Raw genomic sequence first — 27,301 nt, forward strand, 5'->3', positions numbered from 1 at the left:
CGATGTCTAGGTTCAATATGTTCAAACCATTGGATCGAACTCAAACTCACGTATGTTGTACCTCATATTTTTAGGATCATGTAGGATTCGACGGATCGTGAATCGGAGTCCTAGATACTCCGAAATCGGGAACCCTACGGTGAAATTAACCATAACCGTCCGATCGTACGATCATGATCAATCCGACCATCCGATTCGGACCAAACTTGCAGGGTATGGTTATTAAAATATGTAGAACCTATAGAAACTCTCGGATTGTCAGTTAGAGGTCGTGGACCCCACGGGTTCCCAGGTTGACCAATATGGAAATTATCTCTTTAACGATTCTCGGGTCTTTTTAGAATGTTTCAATCATTGGAAATGTATATGTGGGCATAGGAATGATCTTAAACTAGGTGCACGTGCTTTTTGAAGTCGGGAGTCAGTCTTTTCAATTAAATGATTATGTGGATCTATTTTATTAATTAAACATTTGTAATGGTTTAAATAGGTACTCGGGCTCCATCAGACTCGCAGGAGGGACCCTCAAAGGGTCAGGCTAGGTCGGACGCTTAGTGAGTGGACTTTTGTATTATAAATGATTTTATGCAATTGAATTTCATTATTTGATCTTGAATAAGTTTTATTGGCTATGGCTTTCCTAGCATGATTTGTTGGATTTAAATATTTATATTTATATGTTGCCAAGTTGAAAATGCTAAAAGGGTTTGGAAAGTAAGAATTGAGATAATTATCGGATTGAATGGAAGCAGGATTTAAGGATAATTAAGAAATAGTTTTATAAATTCTAATATTTTTTAGAATTATATATTTATTTTAAACCACCATAGGTACCCAGGAATTATAAAAATGTTGCCTCGGTATAAAAGTTGTCTCGGAATGAATGTTGCCTCAGATAAAAATTGTTGCCTTCGGTATAGTTAGCGTGCTTGACTTTTGCCCCACGAGTCTTAGGGATATCCGAACCGTGTGGAGCGAGAAATGCTGAACAGGTTGACCAAATGTCTCCTGAGTCCAGCGAGGATTGCAGCTCAGGTGACTTTGTGTTCCTGAGGCCTGCGAGGACGTGTCGCTTCGGTGGCACGAGGAATTGATGGAAAATAAAGGAATTGACGGAAATGTAATGGGTACACCTAGGTGGAAGGAAATTATTTCTTTTTCGATGTTTTCCTTTGGTTTGTTGAAATGTTGAATGACGGGATGTTTATATATATATATATGTTAAAATGTTGAATGATGGTATGTTTATATATATATATGCATGCTTTATTTTTGTACGAATATAGAATCTTGAAACAATTGAGTTTTCTAACTGTTTTTACGGAGGCACTACTACAAAAAGGGCAAAAGATGACCAGTAAACAACGACGGTAGATCAAAAAACCGTCGTTGTTTTTTAAAAGACGACGGTAATAGAAACCCGTCGTAGAAACATACTTTAAACACCTAAAAAACGGCACACGTATAGATATTTTGAAACCACGACGCACCAAATTAAAAAAGCGTCGTCTTATTACAAAGGTATTTTCAGAGTTAAAATCTGAACCTAAAAACAACGACTGCATCTATGAAATCACCGCCGTAGAAAGTAAAGACAACGATATAAAAATAAGACGCCGTGTTAATTAATTAATAAACACGACCCAATTTTCTTAGTCAGCGACGCATAAATTCAAAGGAATCTACGACGGTTAATTACAAAAAAAATCGCCGCTTTAAATTAAGTTACCACGACTGTAAATATAAATTTATCGACTTTTTAATTATAATATACTACGACGGTATCCATAACTCTACTGTCGCATAATTGTACTAACCACGACGGTTTGTTAAATTAACGACGTACAAATTTTATGCCATTATTCGTCTATCATTACCAGAATGAACTCTGTTCCTCATCATAATTGAACCAGAATGAACAAAGGCAATGTTTTAGAAGTGGATGATGTGCCAATTACTCTCACAAGGAGTTTGAGGGCAAGAAGCTTGTCTCAGCCGCCAAGGAAGGTCTCAAGCTTGATGAGAGTGAAGACGAGGCAAAGAAGAAGGAAGAGTTGAAGGAGAAGTTTGAGGGACTCTGCAAGGTTGTGAAGGATGTTTTGGGTGACAGAGTGGAGAAGGTTGTGGTGTCTGACCGTCTGACCGTGCTGGACTGCCAACATGGAAAGAATCATGAAGGCTCAGGCCTTGAGGGATAACAGAGCGGCTGTGTACATGTCGAGCAAGAAGACCATGGAGATCAACCCAGAGAACCCCATCATGGAGGAGCTGAGAAAGAGGGCTGATGCAGACCTTGTTCTCCTTCTGTGCAGAAAGACAATTTTTTAGATGATGTGTGCGTGTTTGTGTCTTTCAGATACACAAACGCGCACACACATCAACATCCAAACTGAAAAATGAAAGCGAGATGAGACAGATAGGTGATGTGCCTCCAGAGAATTGAGAAAAAGTTGAAACCCTAATTGAAAAATGAAGACGACAGAAAGACAGAAAACCCATTATTTATAAACAAATCTTATATACCACGTCGGTTTTTAAAATATTGACGTTTATATATAACATACACGTCGTTTAAATTTAAAATAAGGTCGTATAAATTATTTAACAACGACGCTATATAAAAACGACGTTGTAATTTTTTGGAAAATTAATTTATTGTGTAATTAAAAAAATTACACGTCGGTATGAGTAATTAAAACGACGTGGTATTAATTTTTAACGTCGTTATTATTGAATATAAGGTCGTTGGGTAAATTGGAAAATGACGATTCATCTTTTTTGAAGAAACATGCGTCGTGTAATTCGATTTCAAAACGTCGTTTCATTAAAACATACCGTCGTTTAAAGTAATATTATAGGGCAGTGTTAACAATAGCGCCGTATAATGTATCATACTAGGGCGCATACTATTAATAGCGTCGTTGTTATGAAAAGGTTTTTTATTATTTTAAACTTTTCGCCTTCCTGACCCATACTTGCATTGGTTCCAAACCCGAGAAAAACTTTCAAGCTTTTCTCATTTTTCATTCTCCAAGAACTGTTTCAAACTTTCAAGCTTATCTCCTCTTCGTCTTCATCTCTGAACTGAAACACCAAACTCCAGAAGAAAGCTTTCATCGCAAGCAAAGGGTAAGCATTTCTGGAAGGATTTTTGTTCCTGTTTTGCATACGCATATCATTTTCGTTTTTTTAAATCTTTTTACATTTTTTCTTTCCAAGTTTGATAAAATTTGCAGACAAAGACGAAAAGTTTCCAAGTTTGAACACTACTCTGGTTCTTTTACTTCAACTAAATAAGACGACGGTGGCTTGTTATTTACGTGGTTAGATTTATAGACCACGACGGTTCGTCAGTCACCCTAGCGTCGTGTGAAAGTGTTCGTCGTTGTTTTTTAAAATGATATCCTTTTTTTGTTTTTGATTTTTAAGGATATATTCATCGCATGTTTGATTTCTCTGAACAATGGTTTTTGTTTCGAAAATCTTTTTAATTATTTTTCTGCTGAAAATATTTTACGTTGTTCCTAATTTGTTTTTGTGGTATAGACGACGGTATATTAATATTTACGTCGTTTTATTTTCAATACCACGGCGAATGTTTATTATTAACGTCGTTGTAATATTTAATACTCTGTTTTTATTATATCATAAGACGTCGGTTGTTTATTATTGATGTCGTTGTAATATTTTATCACGTCGGTGATTAATTACCGTCGTGTAAATTTATTATTACGTCGTTTGTTTTGTTCTTACGTCGTTTGAAATATTATAATACGTCGTAGTTTATAAATAATCGTCGTGGTTTTTCTTAATTTCACTGATATATTTTCACTTGCAGGTTTAATTTGTCTGTAACCATGGTTTCTCAATCCCAAAGTAAGGAGTCTGGCTTGAAAAAAAATGAATCCTCGAAGAAGGAGCTTAGAGTTGTAAATCCTCAAACCAAGGCCTCGAAGAAGATGAAGTTTGTTTCATCTTCTGAGACAAAACCAGCCAGCACGGCAACTATTTCTGAGGAGGCAAAGTCAGGTCGGGGTATGAGCACAATGCCCCGTGTTGTGCAGAGAAAAATTCAGAAAATCAAGCCTGTTGTTGAGTACAATGAAGAAGGGAAACCTTATGGCCGTGCACATAATGAGATGCAGTCCTACATTGGTGTGTTGGCACGCTCCAGAGTCCCACTTGTGGACAAGAAATGGGTTCAAATATTCTAGGATATAAAAGAGCAGATTTGGGAAGCCGTTGACATGGCTTTTGTGGTTGGTAAAGGGGGCAAGCAAATGGTGCTATCTTCTGCCGCCAAGAAATGGAAAGATTTCAAGTCTACACTAACGAGGTTTCATATCCTTCCATTCATCAAGGAGCAGGATAGATTAAGGCAGCCCCCTGAAACATACAAATTCATAGAGAAAGCTCAATGGGATGCCTTTGTAGCTTCAAGGTTATCTAAAGAATTTGAGGCTGTGCTTGAAGAACAATCACAGAGGAGGGAGAAACTCGAGTACAATCATCGATTGTCTCGAAAAGGATATGTTGGTTTTAAGGAGGACTTGAAGGAAATCATGCCTGGGGTAGATATTGATCGATCTACCTTATGGAAAAAAGCAAGAGAAGACAAACATGGTAACATCCCGGATCCAAAGACTGCAGAGAAAGCAAAATTAATTGTAAGCCTACTCACTCTGTTTTAAAAATTTTATTACGTCTGCTGTTATATTTTTCCGTCGTGTGAAAAGTTTTACTACGTCGAAATATTTTAAAAGGCGACGTTAAAGGTCTGAATCTGGAATCCATGCTCTGTTTTTTGTAATTATATCATAAGACGTCGGTGGATTATTATTGACGTCGTGTTAATATATTAATAACGTCGGTATTTAGTTAGCGTCGTCTTAAATATTATATTACGTCGATTGTTATGTTATTGAGTCGTGTGAAATATTATATTACGTCTATTTTTTATAAATAACCGTCGTTTGTTTCCTTATTCTGACTTTTTATTATGTCTTTTTGTTAGGATGATTTGCAAAAGCAAGTCTCTGAAGGCACAATTTCTCTGTCAGGATCCAATGATGTTTTGACATTAGCTTTGGGTCCTGAGCATCCAGGAAGAGTTAGAGGTGTAGGGGCTGGGGTTTCCCCTAAGCAATACTTCAATTTACCTAGACAACAGAAGGTTAGGTTTGCTGATCAATTGAAGGAAAGTGTAAGACTTGTCCTTCAAGAAGAGACTTTGAAAATGGAGGCTAGATCAAGGGAAGAGAGTTTAAAGATGGAGGCTAGGACGAAGCAATTGGTAGAAGCTGAGAGGGAAAATTTGCTGAGTCAGCTTTCAAAAATCATCCCCAATTTTGATCCAAGCCTGCTGAAACTGAATACATTGTCCCAAATCCAAGGGCAAAGTCCCAAAAATCCAATGTCTGACAAAGCAAGCTGTTCTGGGGCACTTGATGTTAGAGCCCTACAATTTGAGGAGGATACTGCCAAGAATGGGGAACAGCAGGAGGAAATGGTAACGTCTTTGAACTTTGAATTCTCTGTTTCTCTGTTTATATTTACCGCCGTGTTAAAGTTATACCACGACGCTCTTTATTAAACCGTCGTTTGATGTTATTCAGACGTCTGTAATTATTTCATACCGTCGTCTGTTAATGTTTACCACGACGGTTTATTTATTTGTTTTAATTTTTCTACAATGTCATTTATATATTTCTTTATTTCTTATAACAGAAATCAGGGGAAGTTGAAAAGAGAGTAGAAGGAAAGATACTTGAGATAGTTGAACAAGTAAATTCTCATAACTTTGCTTTTTTCAATATTTTTTTTCAATAAAGGAATTACCACGACGTTTAATGAATGTTACACGTCTGCAATTATTTAATTGAATGTTTAAATTGTTGAACAAGCTTAGATACCGTCGTAGTATATGAAATACCACGACGTTTATTATTTACCGTCGTTTGATTAAATATACACGTCTGTAATTCTTAAATACCGTCGTTTGTTATTATTACCACGACGGTTTAATTTAATTTTTTTACTTTTTTTTTTTTGCCCTTTTTGTACTATGTCTTATATATATTTCTTTATTTCTTATAACAGAAATCTGGGGATCGTGAAAAGATTGAAGAAAAGAAAGATGAAAAGGTAAATTCTCTTAACTTTGCCTTTTTCATTTCTTTTTCAATTTTCAGACGTCTATATTTTCTTTCAACCATCGTTTGTTTTAAATTTCCACGCCATTTTTTATTGGGAAATAGCGGTATATGCCACTGATTTTATAATCTCAATTAAAAATACCACTGCTCCCCAATTTTTGTACAACTATCACCTATAAATATAAAATTATTGTCCACTTATTGCTGAATTTTCACAAGTTCAGAAAGTTTGGTCTCTCTTAGGTCACTCAGCTCTCTCTCTCTCTCTGGCACATCTCTCTTTCTCTTAGGTTTCTGTCTAACGCAGCTCTCTGTGTCTCTCTTGGCTCTCTCTCTCTGTAGCGCAACTCTGTGTCTCTCTCTTTGCTCTCTTTCCCATAGCGCAGCTCTTTCTCTCTCTCTTTCTCCCTGTATTCGGTCTCTTGCTCTCTGTTTGGAATCGAAACCCCTCCCTTTAGGTATGTCTTCTGAATAGCTGCTTGCAACCTTGAAGCTTTAGTGGATTGCCGACCTCGAAAAGGTAGTGTTGATGGTTATTTTCTTAAAATTAGTGGGATTATGTGAAATGGGTTATAATTTGATTGTTTGGGTTTGTGTTAAATTCGTTTTGGGTTTAATTGCTTTGGGTTAGGTTTTGTTGAATATTCATGCTCAGTCATCTGGGTTTGTACCAATTGCACTTAGATTGGTCTGGATATGTGAATCTTGAGACTTGGGATTTTCCATTTGATGTAGTATATCTGTATAGTGTGATTGCTGATGTGTTACTGGTGTACTGCTGTTGCGTTCCTCTTATTTCACTGTCGTATTGCTGTTATGTTGACGTTATATTGCTATTATATTGTTTTTATATTGTAGTTATATTGCTATTGTATTGTGTGTTTATTGTGGTTATATTGTGTTAATGAAATGTTGTTTTGTCATGGTCAGAAATGGAGACAATTGTTATTCTCGTGTGCTACAATGGAAAATGGGTCACCTCGAAGAAGATGTGCAAATACGAAGGGGGTGAGTCAAAAGGCTTAATAGTTCCACGGACCATCAAATTTGCTGAACTGTTGGACCGTGTGCATCAGATTGGTAATACAAACAGCAGCGAAGAAAAGGTTAGCTTAAAATTCTCAGTTTTGGTGGCCTCGAATGAGTGGAAGCACATAAAGATTGAGGACGATGATGATGTAAATTTTTTTATGAAGTACAATTCTGAGGTAACACCTTCAAAACTAGCTCCCTTACTCGTGAGTATAGAAGATAAAGGACTGACAAATGATGTAGTTGATAGTATGCATATCACGACAGATAGTAGTCGGATGGGTCGTTCTTCAGTTGCCATTGTTGAAAGCAATGAAGTAACTTGGAATAATACAAATGGCACTGATGTGGGAGGTGAAGTAGGGACAGATTTTATGGATATGATTGATTTTAGCGAGGTGGATCAGATGCATGGTGGTGATAATGGTACTGAAAGAAATGAAGTGTCAGTGTACTCTGCCCCTCCTATTTTGGGCTGCTTGAACACATCTGCCCAACTGCCAATAATGCGTTTAGGAGGAGAATCTGAACCCATTCGTGAACATTATTCGAATGAAATAGGTGAACAGAACCGGTACAATGAAGCCGGTGTAAATGATGGAGAAGCTTATTTGGATGGGGGGTTTTCGCGAAGTGATTGGAATCCGAAAATTACAGTTGGGCAAATTTTCTCTACTAAGAAAGCATTGTTGACGGAGTTACAGTTTATGGCATTAAGAGGCCACTTTGAATTTAAGGTGCAATTGTCTTGCACTAAGAGGTTGGTTGTGGTTTGTTGTCAACGTCCATGCCCATGGCGAGTCCGAGCATCGAGATTTGGAGATAACAGCTTCATGATTGTGAGGTGTACAACTGTCCATGAATGTGATTTGAGGGTTGTAAGTGACAACCATCGTCAAGCAACTGCAGCACTTGTAGCCACTTCATTTAAAAGGAAGTTTAAGGATTCTCGGACAATATACACACCAAGTGACATTATGAGAGATGTGAAACACAACTTTGGTTTCAACATCCATTATTCGAAAGCTTGGAAAGCAAGGGAGTTAGCTCTATTGTCCATTAGAGGATCAGCGGAGGAGGCATATTATATCCTTCCAGCTTATTGCTATGAATTGGAGCGTATGAATCCCGGCACAAAAACACACATCCAAACTGATGAGAACAATCACTTTGTGTATTTCTTTATGGCGGTTGGCGCATGTATTAGAGGGTTTCGTTCTTCCATGCGCCCAGTGATAGCCGTGGATGCCACTCATTTAAAATCCAAGTACAAGGGTGTTATGTTTGTAGCAAATGCATTTGATGGTAATCGAAATATATATCCTCTTGCTTTTGGGATCGGGGATTTGGAGACGGATGCATCATGGCATTGGTTTTTCACTAAACTTCATGAAGCCATTGGTGAGTGTCCCAATCTTGTTATTATTTCTGATCGCAATGTTAGCATAGAGAATGTGTGGAACAAAGTTTTTCCAACAGCGCAACATGGCATATGCTTTTATCATATGAAGGGGAACATGAAACGCACTTGCAAGTTGAAAAAGCATGATCACATACTTATGCACTTTGAGAAGGCTGCGAAATCTTATTCCATTGCTGAATTTGATTGTCATTTTCGCAAGATCAAGCGAAAGGAACATGTTGCTCAATATCTTGAAGAGGCAGGTTTACATAAGTGGTCTAGAGCTCACATGGATGGACGCCGCTACAATGTAATGACAACAAATATTGCGGAGTCAATCAACTCAGTCCTTAGGTTTGCAAGGATGATGCCAGTGGTTCATTTGATAGGGGAAATTATGAATCTCCTTGTGAAATGGTTCACCGAACGTCGTGACTTGGCTTTGAATTGCACAACAACATTGTGCCCCAATTTTGGAGAGAAGAAGTTGAGGAACAGGTTGGAGGATGCTGCAAGGATGAATGTGGTTAAACTAAATAATGCGCAGTATAATGTTTTGGACGGTTATATGGACGGCCTCGTAGATTTGACGAACAACAGTTGTAGTTGTAGAAAGTTTCAGCTTGAGCAGCTACCTTGCAAGCATGTAGTTGCAGTTTGCCGCTTCTTGAAAGTAAATGTATACTCAAAGGCTTCTCGGTATTACACTCGGAAAACTTGGATGGATGCTTATTCGGATAGCATCTACCCGGTACAGCCTCACGGAAGGTGGGATATTCCTGAAGATGTTCGAAGTCAAGTTGTGCTGCCTCCCATTGCAAGGGTCATGCCAGGCAGACGAAAGAAGTTAATAATTCCCTCGCAAGGAGAGGGCACCATTAGAAGAAAGTGCTCAAGGTGTGGTTCCGGAGGCCACAATAAAAGCACCTGTAAAAACAATATTCCATTGCGCAATGTATCTTAGACAATATGATTTGTGTTGCTTTGGTAGGTCATGTAAACTTTACTTTTATTTGTGGTGGTTTCGTGTTATGTTGAATGGGAATTGTTTTAAATTTGCATAATTTGGGTTGCATTGCTACAGCATGCTGTATTGCTTCCAGATTGCTATTTTATTGTACTTTTATTGCACTGGTATTGCTTCCAGATTGCTATTATAATTTGAGTGCGAAATTGAAGGGCCTGGAATGTAATTCCAAAAGGATCCAAAACATTAAAGTTCTTACAATTCCTTTATTACACAGTTACCCTGATACTCCGACTAAACCTTCTTTTCTGATTACAAATTCGGCGGATGCATAGGCCAGATGTGGGGCAAATACAAGGTGAAATGTCCTATGTGTTTGACTACATATAGTTGTTGAAGGAGCATTACGAATGTTAACCCCAATAGATTGCTCATGTCTTGCCAAGAACACTCTTGAATTTATGCAATGTGCCCAAGCCAGTCCCAAACCTGGACTCACCCGTCTGCCTGATGTGTCCAGGGACTCCAACTTTCCCAACCTCACCCCATTCACTCCATCATGTGGCCCAATAAAATCCACCACTTGGTTGGTGACAACCACCGCCAACCCAAACTTATTTGCTAAACCCTTCAATGTCCCAGATATGTTGAAGAACATTTCAGACCGCCGTTTCAAATCGGCCGGTGTTGTCTGATACTGTGATCGGAACAATGCAGCAATGGAATCAATGACAATGAGTTTGACAGGTAGGCGGGTGTGATCAATGACAATAAATGCTTCTATGTCTCCAAGGACATGGATGAGTTCTTGAGCATCATGAACACCACGAACATATATGTCTTCCAATGGCTCCAACCTTATTAAGTTGGGGTATGATGCATGATAAAGGTTGCCTAGTTGTTGCAATCGACGAAATGAGAAGCTAAATTCTGTGAATATGTAGACGGAGGAGCCCCCTAGTCCGCCATGTGAGGGTGGGAGCTGAGCTCGTACCGTAAGTTGGAGACAAAGCTGCATCTTCCCGGAACCACTCTCCCCTACCAATTCTGTTATGGAGTTGCAGGGTATCCCACCCCCCAAGCAGTGATCTAGTATTGGGCATCCAATGGATAATTTAGGGGTTGAAAAAGGAAAGAGCATGAGGTTTTGGGGTGTCATGTTTCTGTAATTTAGGGGGGGATGTGATGGTGCCACAAGGCATGCATTATATATATAGAGTTCATTTTGAAGGTCTGTAATGTAGGCCATATGTCTTTTAAGGGATGTATACTTCATCCTTTTTCCAGGTTGTAATTTTTTTTTTTTTTTTTCACCACATTGTTGAGGACCAAATAATTTGAAAAACATTCTGATGCAGTACGTACTGTAATAGGATCATATTGTAACTCTATCATCTCTCTATTGTACTCTTATTAACATAATATTGCCATTATGCGCTTGTTTATTGTATATTTATTGCTGCTATATCGCCACTCAACTGGACACCGCTAAACTGTATACGCACAAATACAAAAAGACGCATGATCATTCCATAAAATCCTATTTCCAAACTTACATAATACAACAAAAGGCCACCCCATGGTTACATAATACAAAAAGAGGCCACCTCATAGTTCCATTTCCCTACTGTTGACACATTCGAAGTTTGCATACTCTTCAAGTGCGGCGACCACGATCCATGAAATTCATGACCCCGCCCACAGTGATGTTGGCCCAGTTTCCTGCCGGATCCACTATTTTTGCAAACTTACGAAATAGTTCAAATCCCCTTTCCACTTGTTCTTGCTTCAACTTGGCCATTTCTTCTGAATCCTTGAATACCATAATTGCAGTGGTAGGGGCAATTTCAATTTTTCCTTTCATTGCCTTTATATGTACGAGATGCATGCGGGCATGATAACGAGAGCGAATTGTGCACTTTTTTATGTCATCCCATCTAGCTTGGCCCTCCACAATTTTTGATACTATGTCTGCATGGAGATTTTTCCAAAACATGGTATTGCCTCGACACTGCTGCATGCCATGGACCAAGTCTACAGTGAGTGAATTGGGTGACTTGGCTTCTGTTTCAGTCTCCCCTCCTTCAGTAATTGAAAGCGTTGGGTTTGGTGTGAGGTTATGGTCCATGGTCTTCGATATTTATTGTAGGCTGGTGTATGACTTAATTGGGAAAAAGGGGGACTAAATGTGATGGGAGTGAAATCAGTGGGGAAGGTAATGGCTGCAAGCAGGAGTTAATGTGATGGAAGCTTTCATTTCAAACAGCTGGGTTTATTAATATAGGCAGGTTTTAATGACCTAGAGTAACAGAGACAGTTAGTGGCGGGAGGGATTAGGGGGAGTCATTGGCGGGAGGGATTGGCGGGAGTCTTAGGCGGGATAGTATTGGGCGGGAGTTATTACCCAGTTGACTGTATGCCTTTTTGTAATATATTTCTATTTTGGATGTTCCGAAGTTGGTAATTTTCCCATTATGTAATCCAAATATGGGATTTGCCTATTTGCATAATTGATCAACTCATTCAAATTGACCAATATGGTTATTGTCTTATGTCTCATTTCAGCAATCTCAATTCGTTTCCATTTTTCCATTATTCATATTTTCCTATTTTCCATGTGTCATCAAATAATGCAATTATGAAATTATCCATTTTTTCATTATTTGTGCCTATTTTGCAATTTCCCAAGTTTCCTTTTCTTCTATTTCCAGTTTTCCAATTTTTCAATGTTCCTATTTTCCCATTATGTAATTAAAAAAAGTTGCCTACTTTGCCTAATTGAGAAAGTAATTAAAATGGTCCAATATGGTCATTGTCTTATTTCCCATTTCCACAATTTCAATTCGTTTCCAATTTTACTTTTTTCCATGTGTCCCTGTTTCCTATTTCCATTTATCCAATTTTCAGTTTTTGTCCAATTATCCAATTGTTCTATTAACCAATTTTCTTTTTTCCAATTGCTCTATTTTCTAAGTTTTCTTTTTTTCCTCTTTCCAATTTTCCAATTTTCCAATTTGCTAACTTTCCTTTTGTTCTATTTCCTATTTTGCTATTTTCCAAGTTGCCTTAGTTGCTATTTTTCAATTATCCAGGTATCGAATAGTCCAATTTTCCAATTTTCCAATTTTCGAATTTGCCTATTTTCCAAGTGTCCTTTTTTCCTATTTCCTATTTCCTATTTCCAATTTTCCAATTTTCCTTTTTTCCAATTTTCATGTTTTCAGAGTTTCCTTTTTTTCCTTTTTCCTATTTTCCAAGTTTCCTTTTGTTCAATTTCGAATTTCGAATTTTCCAATTTTCCAAGTTGCTTTATTTTCCAATTACCCAATTTTCCAATTTCCTATTTTCCAACTGTCCTTTTTTCCTTTTTCCAATTATCCAAATTTTCCAAGTGTCCTTTTATCCTATTTCCTAGTTTCCTCTTTCCAATTTTCCAATTTTCCAATTTTCCAATTTTCCAATTTTCAAAGTTTCCATTTTTTCGTATTTCCGATTTTCCAATTTTCCAATTTTCCTTTTCTTCTATTTTCAATTTTCCAATTTTCCAATTTTCCAAGTTTCCTTATTTCCCAATTTCCAAGTTTGCACTTTTGCACTTTTGCTATTTTGCAATTTTGGAATTTCCCATTAAGGTTTGCTTTTTTCCGTTTGTAAGCCAATTTTATTGTTGTTAATCTAATGCTGTACTGCTGTAAATTACAGCCAAGGAGTTAATGGTGTAGTTTGCAATCCCATCAATTTAATGCACCAACAAAATACCCAATATATGAACCTTGGTATATATAACTGCAGCATAGGCAGCTTAATTAACGGGAAAGGTAAACATTCATATCAGTCTAACTCAAAGGCAAAGGCAAACATTCATATCAGTCTAACTCAAAGGCAAAGGCAAACATTCATATCAGTACTTCATATCAGTCTTACTCAAAGGCAAGCATTCTCCACATTCATATCAGTACTTCATATCAGTCTTACTCAAACGCAAACATTCTCCACTAAAGCTAACCATATTGTCCTTTACAACTTCAGACAGAATCTACGTTTATTTGTTTTGTTGCAGTCGGCAGCTGTGAATTGTAGTACTTCAATACTTCAATACTTGAAGATGTCTGATGTACGGCCTCCAAACGAGCAAGTGAGTTACCCGGGGGACATGCCGTGGCATGTGCCATTTCCATCTCCACCGCTGACTCCCAATGATGATCCCACTTCATCTGGAAGTGAGGCCGACAGCACTGATCCCCTTGACAAAATCTGTGCCGTGAAGCAGGAGCTCCAATATTTCTCTAAGGCAACAGCTTGGTGGGAGACCAAATGTGATCTTGATGGCCAAGTGATGGCAAACTTGGCCAACAAGTTGAACAAAGCATTTGCTGGAGAAGTGAAGCAAACTCTAAAAGCAAAAAGTCGAAGCAAAAAGTTAGAGTCGTTGAAGTTGAAACTGGAACAGCGAAAGAAAGATGCCGTCGAAAAATTAAAAAAATCTGAAGAATATAACCATGAAATGGTTGAATGTTTCAACAACGGCTTCGAAATGTTCCGAGATTATGCTTCAGTCATCTCACCAAACTACAATTGGAGTGAAATTGATGTAGGTGGTGTGTGGGAGGTGTTGAATATAGGTGGTGAGGGAATGGGTCATCATAGTCTCGTGCGTGCAGCGAGGACAAAGAACAAAGACATGGATCTTTTGATGGACCTGTAGTAAGGGTGAGTGCTGCTTCAGTTCATCTGACCCGAGTACATGGATCTTTTGTTGCCTTCGTTTTCCCTTCGCGGGATAGAATTGTTAAGGTTCGGGGGCGATTTGTTTTGCATCTGTGAAATGTACTGTAATGGATGTGTGTGTATTGTATGTACATTTACTTAATATTGCTGTTATATTACATGTATATTGCTTAATAATGACTTTGTATTGTATAGATAGTGTATGAATATTGGATGTATAGTGTTAAACTATTGCTACCGTATCAACCATATATTGCTTCCGTATTGGCTCTATAGTGTATGTATATTGGTCTGATATTGCTATTAGATCGTATGTCAATGGCATTTGGTCTAATAACACTCCACTTCGTTCAAAGTAATCCTGATTTCAAAAATCACGGACACGACAATTGTTATCCATCCTTATATTTCCCAAGTTTCCTTTTGTTCTATTTCCAGTTTTCCAATTTTTCAATGTTCCTATTTTCCCATTATGTAATGAAAAAAAGTTGCGTGCTTTGGCTAATTCAGAAAGTAATTAATATTGTCCAATATGGTAATTGTCTTATTTCCCATTTCCACAATTTCAATTCGTTTCCAATTTTCCTCTTTTCCATGTGTCCCTGTTTCCTATTTCCATTTATCCAATTTTCAGTTTTTGTCCAATTATCCAATTGTTCTATTAACCAATTTTCTTTTTTCCAATTGCCCTATTTTCTAAGTTTCCTTTTTTTCCTATTTCCAATTTTCCAATTTTCCAATTTGCTAACTTTCCTTTTGTTCTATTTCCTATTTCCTATTTCCTTTTTCCAATTTTCCAATTTTCCTTTTTTCCAATTTTCATGTTTTCAGAGTTTCCTTTTTTTCCTTTTTCCAATTATCCAAGTTTCCTTTTGTTCAATTTCCAATTTCCTATTTTCCTATTTTCCAAGTGTCCTTTTTTCCTTTTTCCAATTTTCCAATTTTCCAAGTGTCCTTTTATCCTATTTCCAACTTTCCTCTTTCCAATTTTCCAATTTTCCAATTTTCCAAGTTTCCATTATTTGGTTTTTCCGAATTTCCAATTTTCCAATTTTCATTTTCTTCTATATTTCCAAAGTTTGAATTTTCCACGTTTCCTTATTTCCCATTTTCCAAGTTTGCAGTTTTGCTATTTTGCTATTTTGCTATTTTCCTATTTTCCTATTTTATTTTCTGAAATTCCCAATAAATGCTTAGTTACATAGTCCTATTTTGGGTTGAAATCCACAAATTCCAATTTCCCATTAAGGTTTGGTTATTTCATTTGGAAGCCAAATTTATTGTTGTTAATGTAATGCTCTACTGCTGTAAATTACAGCCAAGGAGTTAATGGTGTAGTTTGCAATCCCATCAATTTAATGCACCAACAAAATACCGAAGTACATAGATCTTTTGTTCCCTTCGTTTTCCCTTCGCGGGATAGTATTGTTAAAGCTTCGGTGGCGATTTGTTTTGCATGTGTCAAATGTAGTCTGTAATGGATGTGTATGTATCGTATGTAGAATCACTTAATATTGCTGTTATATTGCATATATATTGCTTAATATTGCCTTTGTATTGTATTGCTAGTGTATGTATAATGGCACACTATTACATGTATATTGTCATACTATTGCTATTGTATTATCCTTATATTGCCCTAATATTGCTTCTATAGTGTATGTATATTGGCCTCATATTGCTATTATATCGTATGTCAATGGCATTTGCGCAAATAAGTCTCCACTTCGTTCAAAACCAGGATGATTTTTGGCATGCTTGGGCCAAATACAACAGAAAAAAATATCCATTCAACCTTGTACAATGGAACGCACAATAACCGTTTTACATGTCCTTCGAAGACCAGTGTGAAGTATCCTCGGATGGTACCGTACAACTCTAGGTCCATGCGGAATTTGATAGAAGAAAACTTATTCAGAATCTTTCATATTTGTAACCACTTTGCTTGTTATCGGAGGAAGAAACAAAAATAATCATAATAATAAACGGTGTGATTTAAATTATTTCAAAATATTGATGTCAATACTGTTTGTTTGACATTATAAGGGCATGTCTCACACAATTAAGCCCACAAAATAAAGTAAACATGCTATAAGCTCCACAGTAATATTGACTTCATCTCTATAATCAGAATAATGGGGGAAAAAAAGCACGGAGAAATACATGAAATGAAAAACAACTCGGCAGTGACTGTGAGATTGTGTACATACAATTTGGAACAACGTAACCAATTAAAGCTAAGGCATCTCATACGTATGCCTACAGAAATCAATGAAAAAAGATAACCAATTATAAAAAGTTTCTATTGCATTATGAGAAACATACGTGTAAGGAATAGAAGTTTTAGAACTAAACCAAAAACTAAGGGCAGGACCATGCATTAATTTAGTGGTAATAAGCAAGAGGAAAAAGCACAAAGCATGCAAATAATTCATTTGAACACATAAGAGAAAGTAAGATACCAATTTGGCTGTCATTCCCCTTCAGCTGCCAGACGGCACACCTAAAAGAAAGTAACACAGGAAAATTTATATCCATTACAAAAAACATAAATTGAACACGATAAAGCATCCTTCGACACTAAATGTATAGCAGTTTTTTCAATACCTGTCATGCGATCGCATCAAAGTCAGCTTGTGATTGTTCTCCGGTTCCATTCAACAAAGACTGCAAACAAAACACAAATAAACACAAATCCATCAATATTTCAGCTTCAACACACAAGCTCCTAAATAAATAAACTATCTAACTGATCAAAACCCTAGTTTACCAAATGCATTACAAATTTACAAAGTCATAAAAAAAAAAAAAAACCGAAATAAAAATTTGGTACGAGTTCCACTAGCAAAGCAGAGTAAAAATTATGAAAATAGTACCTGAAGTTCACCGATGAAGTCAGATAATTTACCAATCTTAAGCAGGATGGTGCTAGTATACCCTGTACACAGAGAACAATCACTCAGATCGAATACAGCTAAATACAGAAGGAAACTAATCCAATATGCAAGAGGAACGACGAGTGATTGGTACCTGCTCCAGCTAAGATCAGCAAACACAGTATGAGGTTCCAAATTCCAATAACAACATAATGCTAAGCAGAAAAGTAGAATTGCTGCCGACATTATTGAAAACCAACTAAGTCAAAACTAAATTGCGAAATCTTAAGAGAGCTGTATGCTTCAGTAAGTCCACTAACAGATTCCCAGTGCAGGAAATGAAATTGACCTATATCACATAAATTGCAAACAAAACCACAGACACAAAATGTGAACAATGGCTACAAAAGCATCCATAAAGAGCAACAATATTTATATATGGAGGTGTACAAAATAGGTAACCTTCAAAATTGAAACAGTGTGTGTGCCATGTAAGGCAATTAGCCACTGCTTCTAGACTGTACAATATTACACCTCACAATATACAGCAGGGCCAAAGACCCGGGTTGCTACACATAATAACTACACCTAGTAGCTGTAGCAAAAAGGCAGGAATTTCCAGCAAAGCATCAACGTCTGCATCTTCATATAAACGAGTTCCTGACATAATTCATGAGCACAGTGAATTCCCAAGTCCTAAGTCCACACTGAACTAAATTCACAAACATGAAGACATATACCTCATACATATGCCTCCCCCCTTAAACCCTCTATTGCAAGCTTCAGTCTGTAATATTTGGTCTTCAAAGGGTCAATTGTATGCAACGAAATCCCAGCACTCAGATGCTCCAAGAATTTTACGGTCAGGATTCCGCAAGACGCACTGTCAAGCCAATAAGGTGGGAAATTAGAATTGCATTTATGTAAAATAGTTTCTAAACTCCACTAAATTAACAAACCTTACCCATCTCGTTGTTGTGGCACATCTCCAATGGTGCAAAGTGAGAATGCCGTAAAGCTTGACATCTGCAGCCCCCTTTGCTTCACCTCTTGAAGCTCAGAAGCTTCATAAAACTTCATATTGTACAGCACTTGTGCCAGCGTCTTGGAAATAGGGCGAAGCAGTCCAACCAGCTTCTTTGTGGTGGTAAAATCAGAGTACGAGTCATACACAGTTGCAGTATGATTGACGAAATCAAGTTCGATTGCAACCCAGTGGGACAATTGCAGATTATATGGAAAATAGACCTTCCTAACTTTTGTCCAAGCTTGGCCATACCCGTGTTGCCACGTACCGCGCACATAGTGATGTATATTGTTCAGCTTGCTGGGTGTAAGGTCACTGATGTTTTCAGCAGCTGCCTTCTTCGCTCGACGTGTCTTGCCAGTCGCTTTGACCGGCTCTAGAAATTGCTGCACACATTGAAATGAAGCCATATTACATAATGACAATCAAAACAAAATGAAGCAGTGAATGTTAAATGGTAACATGTTTACCTGCAAGCAACAATCTGCCGTTGTCCACTGAGTTCCAAATACCAACGGATACGCGAGTTGCCTTTTCCGGATCAGAAAGGTTGCCATGTCCAAGTGCTGAAAGTTCACGTATATAATATCAGCCCAATTTCATACAACTTTACACTTAATAAAGGTTAGAAAACAATTGAAGTCTCGTAATAAAGTAGAGAATTCTGTATTCTTACCCTTGAGCTAATCCATTCTGTATCATCGATCAGTTTGTAGAAAAAATCAGCGCCCACCGAACATGACTCCAGCTGCACCTCCGCACTACAAGAGGCAAAAACGTAAATTCCCGATCAGAACTTAGGTGGTAACAGTTTTCACAACATATATAAAATAATATTGTCCCATTAAAAATAACAGTTTTCAGAACTTAGGCAAATACGTAAATTCCCATTTCAAATCGTTTATATTGTAAAATAATAGGCGTATACATGCTGTCAAATTATACTATAAGCACATTCGGCCGTGAGCAATCAATAACGTGCCCGTCATGCGGAGGCCCTACGGGCATAAGTTGAAATCCGGCTACAGTCCGGCTACAATGAGGGAGTTATATATGGCCCTTACGTCAGACAAATATAGAATTAACTTATATGTAGCAATTAGGTGAGACAAATATGGAATTGTTGCTAAGTAGGAAGCTACTTCAGTGGGGAGTGGAATAATTTTGCCTCAATTGTAACAAAACTTTCAAATTCTACATATAAATATGAAGAAACATGATAAAACAGGAAACAAAAAACTTGTTAGATTTTATCTCCATGCCAATCATCTTGACTTTATTTGTCTCCATTTTTGTCCCCTTGAGCACGAATTGAGAATTCTTAGGTAAACTACTTATCTCTATTTGTTTCTCTACTTGAAATTGTAACGACAACCAAGCAATTGTATTTGTCTTCTATTTCAACTCTGTTTTTCTTCACTTCAAATGTGACCATAAGTTCAATTCTTTGTTCGAGTAATAATTTGTTTCAGATTAAGAAACTCTTTGAACACATAACCATAATCCAAGAGGTAACTGCCATATACAGTTTAAAAACATCCTCGACTGCATTAATATTTTTTGTTATCAATAGAAACGTTTTATTGATAATGAAGAGGAAAAAACATCGATTAAATAATGAAAAGGAAAACTCCAGAACAACTAAAGAAAATCTAGGCAGCTATGACTGAAGATAAAACTATAGGAAGAAAACAAGACTTTAGGTAACATCATCTTAAGACAGCAGCCATGTCTCTCAAGATTATAGAGTAATTATAATCCTTCAACTGCCTAGAACCCGATGCCCAAAGAGAAGCCCGGAATTTAACTCTATCCCATAACTCCTCAGCCCTTACTCCTAACTGACCCTGACAAAATCTTCGATTGCGCTCCATCCAAATGTTCCAGATCCTCGACTGCATTAATATCACTGAGGAAAGACACTAGCAGAGTCGAGGAACATGAGGAACATAACATGGAGGAGAAGACCAGATGCCATGGGCGGAAGGAGCCGCTATTACAACCCCTTCTAAATCTCTTTTATTGTCTTCTTTTGAGTCTAAATGTTATAATAATAAACTACAATTCAACATTTCTTAGTACCTATATTTAACAAAATACATTTAACAGCAGCAGTCAATATTTGTTTGCTTTAACAAAGTGTGAATTTTGTTCATCACAAATATACACATGTATATTAAAGCGAACTTGGTAATTCTCTCATTTCTATATCAGCACATACTAGCATAACATGAAGATTGGATTTTGAAGGTAAAGAATCCTAACCTGATCTCATTTTTCCACCCAATGCAAAACTCCATTACTGCCTTCACATGTTCAATGGGAAGGGGTTTTGATGGATCAAAACATGGCGGGGTTTCAGTCGCATCCGACACACACTAGAAGAAAATTACCTTTTTGCGACCAAACTTATCAGCGACGAAATATTTGTGGTCGCTGATAGGATGATTCTGCGACTAAGTTTTCAGAGTTGGTCGCCAATAGTTTCCTGACAATTCCAAATATCAAATTTCAATAGTTGATAATTACCCACGAAATAAGTACGAATTGGCGACCAAATTGTTTGGTCGCAGTGTTGAAACCTACGACGACTTTGTATTTTTGGTCGCTAAGTACAAGGCGGGAGATGTAAGAGTGGGCGCGGAAATCATGCGACAAAAAAAGTGGTCGCTAATTACTATAATTTTGGTCGCCAAGTATTTTGTACGCTCAAATTTTTGGTGGCCCGCCCCGACTTTTTATTCTCTTTTTCGCATGAGCGCTTTATTTTTCACCAAATTTTCATTCTGCAAACTATTATTTTCCAAATCCCTCTCTCACTCGTCCCTAACCCCAAACACGCTCTCTCTCTCTCTCTCTCTCTCTCTCTCTGTGTACCCCAAATCTTTCTTTCGCCATCTTTGACCCCAAATTCTCTGGCCCTCTCTAACCCAAACCCTCTAGCTTTCTCTCCCATCTAGAAACCATCCTCGTTCCCAAACCCTCTCACGCCTACACTCTTAAGGCTCCCTGTCTCTCGCACTCTTATTTTTTCAAGATTTTAGCCTAAAAATTCAATCTGAAAACTGATGGTGCTTCATTCCCAAACACTTTCAAGGTAACCCCCTCTCTCTTTCTCTCTCTATCACTCTTATATTTTCAAACAATGCTTAATTTAATTGTTGCAGAAATCTGGGTTTCATTTGTCTCCCTCTCTGCCTCTTCTTTCCTAAAAACCTAACCTTCTCCACTCTTATATTTCAAAGAGTGCTTAATTTAATTTCTGCTATTTTAATTGGAGAGCAAGTGGCTATGCAAACCGACAACATAAAAGTATGAAATGGGTCATCTTCTTCTTGGATGGTGGTAGATTCTTTGCCTGCCTTGCATCTCCAAACCATTCCTTCTGTATCCTTTTAAAATTGAATGAATCAGATCTAACAAGCACCCATTTCCCCATCTCCTTCCATTTCATTCCGTTGAGGTCTGTTTCTCTGTTTAATTTTTTTATGTTTGTGCAATTGAATTGGTGGGGGTGTTTATATTTTTTGTGTGGTTTTTCAGTTAAGTGTTGGAATTGGTTGTGTTTTCCTTTATTATTATTTAGAAATTTTGGGTTGTACATTCCGATACAAAAATTGTTTTTAAGATGGTTTTCTAATCTGACATTTTTGAGCTAAGATAATTCACTCAACAGTTTATGTTAAATACTAGGGACCAATGTTCAAGCACTCTGTTTAATCCTTGAGTTAAGAGCAGCAGGTAAGTGTGTGTTGACTGCTTAAGGCTGAATAAAAAAGCCAACACTAATAGAAGGTGCTAGTTTGTTTTTAACCAATTAGAGATGGATATATCAATAAATATGGTGTTGGTGATCCTAGCACTTGGAATTAATGTATTGTTGTCTCAGGTTGTGAATCTTTGTAATCTTGGTTTTATGCAAATCTAAGCTTGTGACTTATGCAAATTTGCTACTTTGACAGTGATGATTGAAATGGAAGATATATTCAATTTCAAGGTCTGTCATAGATATGCTTATGACTAATGAAACTGTTAGCTAAACAGTGTGTAGTTGAAGATAAACATGGTTGGTCTTTTTCTCTTTATTTCAGTGTAGTGTGGTGCTCCTATTTATGTGTTTGTAAATGTGTAGGATGAAGTACAATAAGAAGAAGAAATCTTGTTAGGCACTGAGGTGTTCCAGTTAAGATTGTGATTGATTAAAAAATGATAGCAATCTAGTAATCACAATGATGATTATAGTGATTTGATTTGATAAGGTAGTGTTTTGTGTTTTAACTTACAAATGATAAGATAGTGTTTTTTTTCTTTTCTTTTGTTTTGTTTTTTCTAACCTAAGGAAAGATAGAATGCTATTTCGGGCTTTAAGTGTAGTATATATCAAACCAGTTTTAGGATTTGATTTTTTTTTTCTCTATTTGAGTGTAGACTGTTACTCTATTTATGTGCAAGATGATATTTAAGAGGGTTATTAGTTTAGTGCAGGAGACAGAAGAAGGAAATGGCATTGTTATTGCAAGTGAATTGGAGTTTCTAGGTAATCACTCGCAGTAAAGCTCCATCGAATGTTTCTGGGTGGAAAAAAGTGTGGTTGGAGACGAAGAAGGATATGGCATTGGCATTGCAGGTGAGTTAGAGTTCTTTGTTTGTAGGAAGTGCAATTAAGTCTTAAGGTGCTTGGGTGTTGCAGCTTGTTTTCATTTACCTTGTTGCTGCCCCTTTGGTCCACGGCATATTTTTTCTATTTGAGCAATTAGATATATTATTGTCCTTGTGTTTTTATTAATTTTTAACACTTAAAAAGAATCATATTTTAAATTAATTCTGGTCCTAAACCAAAATACCTACATAGGTCTGCCAAGGACTTCTGCACTATTGTTGTTAGTTCACTAAACACGTTGAATAGGATATGGGATGCTTCCTTTCCCAAAAGATTTCTGATGGCCTAAGTTATTTTCCACTCTCTGTCCCCAGACCATCTACCCTTCAGTTCTCGTTATCTCTTTTCTTTTGGGTCATAATCCAGTTCTCTTTATTTTATAATGTGTTTAGAACAATGTCATTTAGGAGTCTAACTTTACTAGGGTAATATCCTGTTTCTGCATGTCAGATTTATTTGAGGAGGTGGAAGGATTTGGTTTGGGGTTTTGGACAGAGGACCATTTGAGGTAAGAACCTCTTCTCATTACACTCAGTCCCATTTAAGGTGATTTATATTTTCTAATGGATTTGTGCTACGCATGATATTAGTCTTTACATTGGTTTTTCGGAACTGTTTTCCTTCTTCATTTGTGGTAATTGATGATTTGATTTCTGTTATTATCACAAAGGCATGCTTAGACAGTTGATATTGAGAAGTATGAAAAATGAATTCAAATTTTATTAAGTCTGTTCAAATACCATTCTTGAACATTCTTAAATATTGATGACCAGTAATCAGTTTTCTTATGTAGATCCAAACTCTTTTTTAATGGCTTATTTAGTTAAGATTGTGAATTTCAGCTTTGGTCTCTCTCTCTCTCTCTCTCTCTCTCTCTCTCTCTCTATATATATATATATATTTTACTTTTTTTGGTTTTGGTATCTTCTTGACCATTGACATTTCCTTATTTTGTTTCTTTTGTAAAGGAAGATGATTGATGAGTTTGAGAAGATCAAGCAAACAATTGGCAGTGTTTGGGATTCCACGATATTAGGTCACAGTCTCTATCCCACAGGTGTTAAAGATCATGACTACAAAACTTGGGGATACAAAAGGAATAGTATACATGCATTTTGTTTTTTGGGTTCAAAATAGTATACAGGCTTAGTAACAGTCTTAGAATGGAGAAATAATGACCGCATAATTTGGTTTTACCAAAGGCAAGAATATATGGAGCTTGGCCTCCATTCTTTCAGTGGAAATGACTTTGAACTAAGGTATTGTGACTATGGTGATTTTGTGAATTATGCTATGTCTATATTTTGCTTATGAATCCCGTTTCCTTTTAAAAAGAAAATGTTGCATGGAGTATGGTATGTTTTTATGCTGATATATGTTGTGTAATTTATAAAAAATTTAGTTGGGGAAGTCTTATGGTAATTTTATCTGGGACATTTAATACAAGTTTTATCAAAACTATATTAATTTAATTATAGAAAAAGAAAAAATGCATAATATTAATATTCAACAAAAAATATTTTTCAGTTTTTAAAAACAATTCAAGAAACACCAAAATCAACAAGCGACCAAATAATTCAGTATTTGAGACAAAAACTTAGAAGTAAACAGATTTTCCTCGACCAAAAATATTGACATTAAATGTAAACCAAGACCAAATTTTTATTTGGTCACCGATAAATTAAGGTTCATACGTATCTTCAGCGACCAACATTTACACTTTTTGAGACCAAAAGTTTAGGACGCCAAAGGTAAATTGCGACCAAATGTTTATCTGGTCGCCAATTCTTTGGACTTTCGCGCCATTTATCAAATTTTACGCGCCAATGAGGCAAGGGATCAACGACAAAATTGTGAGGATGGGCGACGCGAATTATTGGTTTCTTATAAGAATTAGCGACCAAAATAGTTTTTGGTCGTTGTTTCAAGTATCTACGACGCGCCTTCTACGACGACTTGATTGCGACGAAATGTTTGTCGGTAATATTAATCAGCGACCAAAATCATACATTAGGCGACCAAATATATTTGGTCGCCAAATGGGTTTTTCCTTGTAGTGACACTCATCGTCCTCTTCTTCCTCAACGGATCAGTAAATGGACTACACAAAGTGTGGGACGGACGCTTCTGTCTACAGCCTTTACCTTTCTCTTCTTTTGTTTCAACACTTTTAGACCCTTCTCCATCACCAGCCATACTCACTTTGGGTATACTTGGAGGATTGATCGGACCTCCCGATGCCATACTATCACTTATTTTCCAATCTTCTAACAACAACATCAGTCTTTTGCAAATTTCGTCACACCCGGCCACATCTTCCGGGGTAGGCAGCTTCTCGAGAAGTGCATGCTCAGCTGCTTCATGCACTTCTAAGTGAGGAACGGAAGTCACCATTTGTGCCTCTTCGACTACCAAGGCTGTGGATGGTTCGGCTCCATCACCGGGGCTTTTTGTTTCCATTGCTGCCGCTTCTATATGCGGACTACCATAGTCATGTAATGGTCCTTCATTCATATGAGGACTACGGAGGTCCTCATGTCCTTCCCCACCCTCATTCAACCCACTATTCATTTTTTTCAGCTGCTCTATCTCCCCCTTGAAATACTGTTCCATGGAAGCTAGGGTCTTGCCAAAAGCCTCCACTGACTTTTTATATTTTGCAGACTCTGTTTCACGTTTCAAGGACTCCGTCCGTACAATTTCTTCCAACTGATGCACTCTCTTACGAAGTCCTCGATTCGAATCGGCTACTTTGGCCAATTCATCCTTTGTCCTTTCAAACTCACGCTTCAAAAGGCGTAAATCAGTGGACGCGATTTTACCCTGCATTAAGTTATAACGCAAATGTTACAATATTTCGAAAATATTTCCCATCAATAGCAGTGTTTTTCCTATTGTATTATGACGTATATATTGGAAAAAATGTAATGCTTGCCTTAGAAGACGATGGACGGCTAGCAGTTTCAGCAATGTCCTCGTCTTTTTCTTGCACAGAGGGAGAAGTGCTGGTTTTCGGTTCTTCGTCATCGCCAAACAACTCAACAACTTCTTCAGTGTCGTCGACATCGTCACCCCAACTCCAATACGGCTGCTGCTTCTCAATTACAGATGGGCGGAGAGGTTGCACATCAACCTGCAATTTAGAGAGACAAAAAACATATTATTAAACCTATAATTTCAATCAGAAGCATAACATTAGTATTATAAACAGAACTAACCTCTGCATTTTCAAAGACTTGACTCATTACTTCGTGAAAACGAGGCAAACTATTGATTCTCCATTGTACTATACGAGGGACTTGGGCATTCTGTTCGCGCACAACGATATGCAATGCAGCGAATGCTGGAAACACCTCAAAAGCCCATATTTGTTTTCAAGAAAAATATATCAATCACTGTAAACAAAGTAAATGGAACTTATGCATAAACGGATATTTCCTCACCTGAAGTGCAAAGCCAAATCCTTTTATGTGGTACTCCCTTGGTCTACCACTTGCCATTGTCTTGGATTGCTTTGGTGATTTTTGGGTTTTTAAGGCTTTCTGGGGCACTTTGACTCGCTGGTACTCTGCGCACAGTGCCCTCAACAATGACGAATTTGTCTTGGCATATGACACAGCACCCCACGGATACTTCTGGAAGTCTTCAACATCTTCGGCCAATTTCAAGTAGCGCATGTCAATGTTGACATGCTTTTCACTGCCCAACAACACAAAAACAGCGAAATATAACAGCCCAAACTTGAAGACGTCCTCCTCATCACTGCAGTCGATGAAGGCTTGTTCGAGTTCGGAAAGGCTGACCGTTTTATTGTTGCAGAAATACTTCTTCTTCAATGAGTAGTTGTCATTAGTTGCAGTCGGAATGAAGGGAAGCTTTCCAAACTGCAGCCCTGTGATGACGCAAAACTGCTGCGCTGTGAACTGTATGACCTTGTTGCCAACGATGAATTTGATCCCGTTGACTTGAGAAACTGTCCTCGGGTCTGCCTTTCTCAACAACAAGCCATGGATAATTTGTGTTGTCCACTTGAGGTCCTCAATTACTAACAAATGGCCAAAACAACTGTCCTTGAACCTTTGTAACTGTTGCCCACTAAATTTGTCCGTAATTGTACAGATCGCTGTTTTTGTATGGGAAAGGGTCAACGCCTTTCCCTGGATTTTTTCATCCGCAGCAATCATCAACTTTGCTTTCGAGACCATATTTCCCTACACACCACCATTATACAAATAATTTCAAGCCTTTTGAATATACACAATTACAAGCAATAAAAACACAATACAGATGCATCTCATGGCAATATGCACTAGATATATCAGTGATAAACCTACAATACAGCCCCAATAGAACTTTATATGCATTCATGTTTGTTCACCAATGGCCCATGACAGAAAAAATACACATTCATTGTGGAATCAACCCTTATCTTTTCTCTCCACAAGTCTTGCTCT

The 27,301-nt window shown here is 37.4% G+C and overlaps 4 protein-coding genes, 1 long non-coding RNA gene and 1 pseudogene across 6 annotated transcripts; 3 read left to right on the top strand and 3 right to left on the bottom strand.

Annotated features, from left to right (window-relative positions):
* The first annotated feature begins 7,050 nt into the window (after positions 1-7,050).
* On the top strand, positions 7,051-9,762 carry LOC148292789 (uncharacterized). The gene has a single exon (XM_088244454.1). The coding sequence runs from the start codon at positions 7,088-7,090 to the stop codon at positions 9,551-9,553; it is 2,466 nt and encodes an 821-aa protein (XP_088100580.1). The 5' UTR covers positions 7,051-7,087; the 3' UTR covers positions 9,554-9,762.
* A 71-nt stretch (positions 9,763-9,833) lies between these two features.
* LOC148292790 (DNA repair protein XRCC3 homolog pseudogene) lies at positions 9,834-10,748 on the bottom strand (annotated as a pseudogene).
* Positions 10,749-13,661: 2,913 nt separating this feature from the next.
* Positions 13,662-14,261, top strand: LOC148292791 (uncharacterized). The gene has a single exon (XM_088243879.1). It carries the CDS (start codon positions 13,662-13,664, stop codon positions 14,259-14,261), a length of 600 nt encoding a protein of 199 aa, XP_088100005.1.
* A 3,640-nt stretch (positions 14,262-17,901) lies between these two features.
* Positions 17,902-25,247, bottom strand: LOC148292792 (uncharacterized). The gene is made up of 6 exons (XM_088256007.1): positions 24,909-25,247; positions 20,453-20,565; positions 18,864-18,948; positions 18,658-18,753; positions 18,125-18,573; positions 17,902-18,043 (listed from the first exon to the last, which is right to left on the bottom strand). The coding sequence occupies exons 1-6, from the start codon at positions 25,239-25,241 to the stop codon at positions 17,902-17,904; spliced, it is 1,218 nt and encodes a 405-aa protein (XP_088112133.1). The 5' UTR covers positions 25,242-25,247.
* LOC110773964 (uncharacterized) lies at positions 20,990-24,158 on the top strand. Of its 2 annotated transcripts, none has more exons than XR_015837067.1 (4): positions 20,990-21,284; positions 22,668-22,814; positions 23,298-23,355; positions 23,816-24,158. It is a non-coding gene; the product is annotated as an uncharacterized LOC110773964 (long non-coding RNA). The 2 variants fall into 2 exon arrangements; XR_015837066.1 differs by having other exon boundaries at positions 20,994-21,284; positions 22,673-22,814.
* A 499-nt stretch (positions 25,248-25,746) lies between the features above and the next one.
* Positions 25,747-27,052, bottom strand: LOC148292793 (uncharacterized). Its single transcript, XM_088244015.1, is given in 3 exon segments — positions 25,747-25,980; positions 26,066-26,242; positions 26,291-27,052. Coding segments are annotated over 3 exon segments (1,173 nt in total).
* Between the last annotated feature and the right edge of the window lie 249 nt (positions 27,053-27,301).

The sequence above is a fragment of the Prunus avium genome, chromosome 7 (genome assembly GCF_965620075.1).
Source record: "Prunus avium chromosome 7, drPruAviu1.hap1.1, whole genome shotgun sequence".
In the NCBI taxonomy this organism is placed as follows: Eukaryota; Viridiplantae; Streptophyta; class Magnoliopsida; order Rosales; family Rosaceae; genus Prunus; species Prunus avium.

Bases quoted from the DNA above. Each gene is read 5' to 3' on its own strand.
- LOC148292789 (XM_088244454.1), top strand. From the start codon at position 7,088: ATGGAGACAATTGTTATTCTCGTGTGCTACAATGGAAAATGGGTCACC.
- LOC148292791 (XM_088243879.1), top strand. From the start codon at position 13,662: ATGTCTGATGTACGGCCTCCAAACGAGCAAGTGAGTTACCCGGGGGAC.
- LOC148292792 (XM_088256007.1), bottom strand. From the start codon at position 25,241: ATGGTGACTTCCGTTCCTCACTTAGAAGTGCATGAAGCAGCTGAGCAT. The intron at 18,574-18,657 runs GTAAACATGTTA...CAATGTGTGCAG, and splicing joins CGGCAGATTGTTGCTTGCAG to CAATTTCTAGAGCCGGTCAA. The intron at 18,044-18,124 runs GTAAGGTTTGTT...TTGGCTTGACAG, and splicing joins GTGCCACAACAACGAGATGG to TGCGTCTTGCGGAATCCTGA.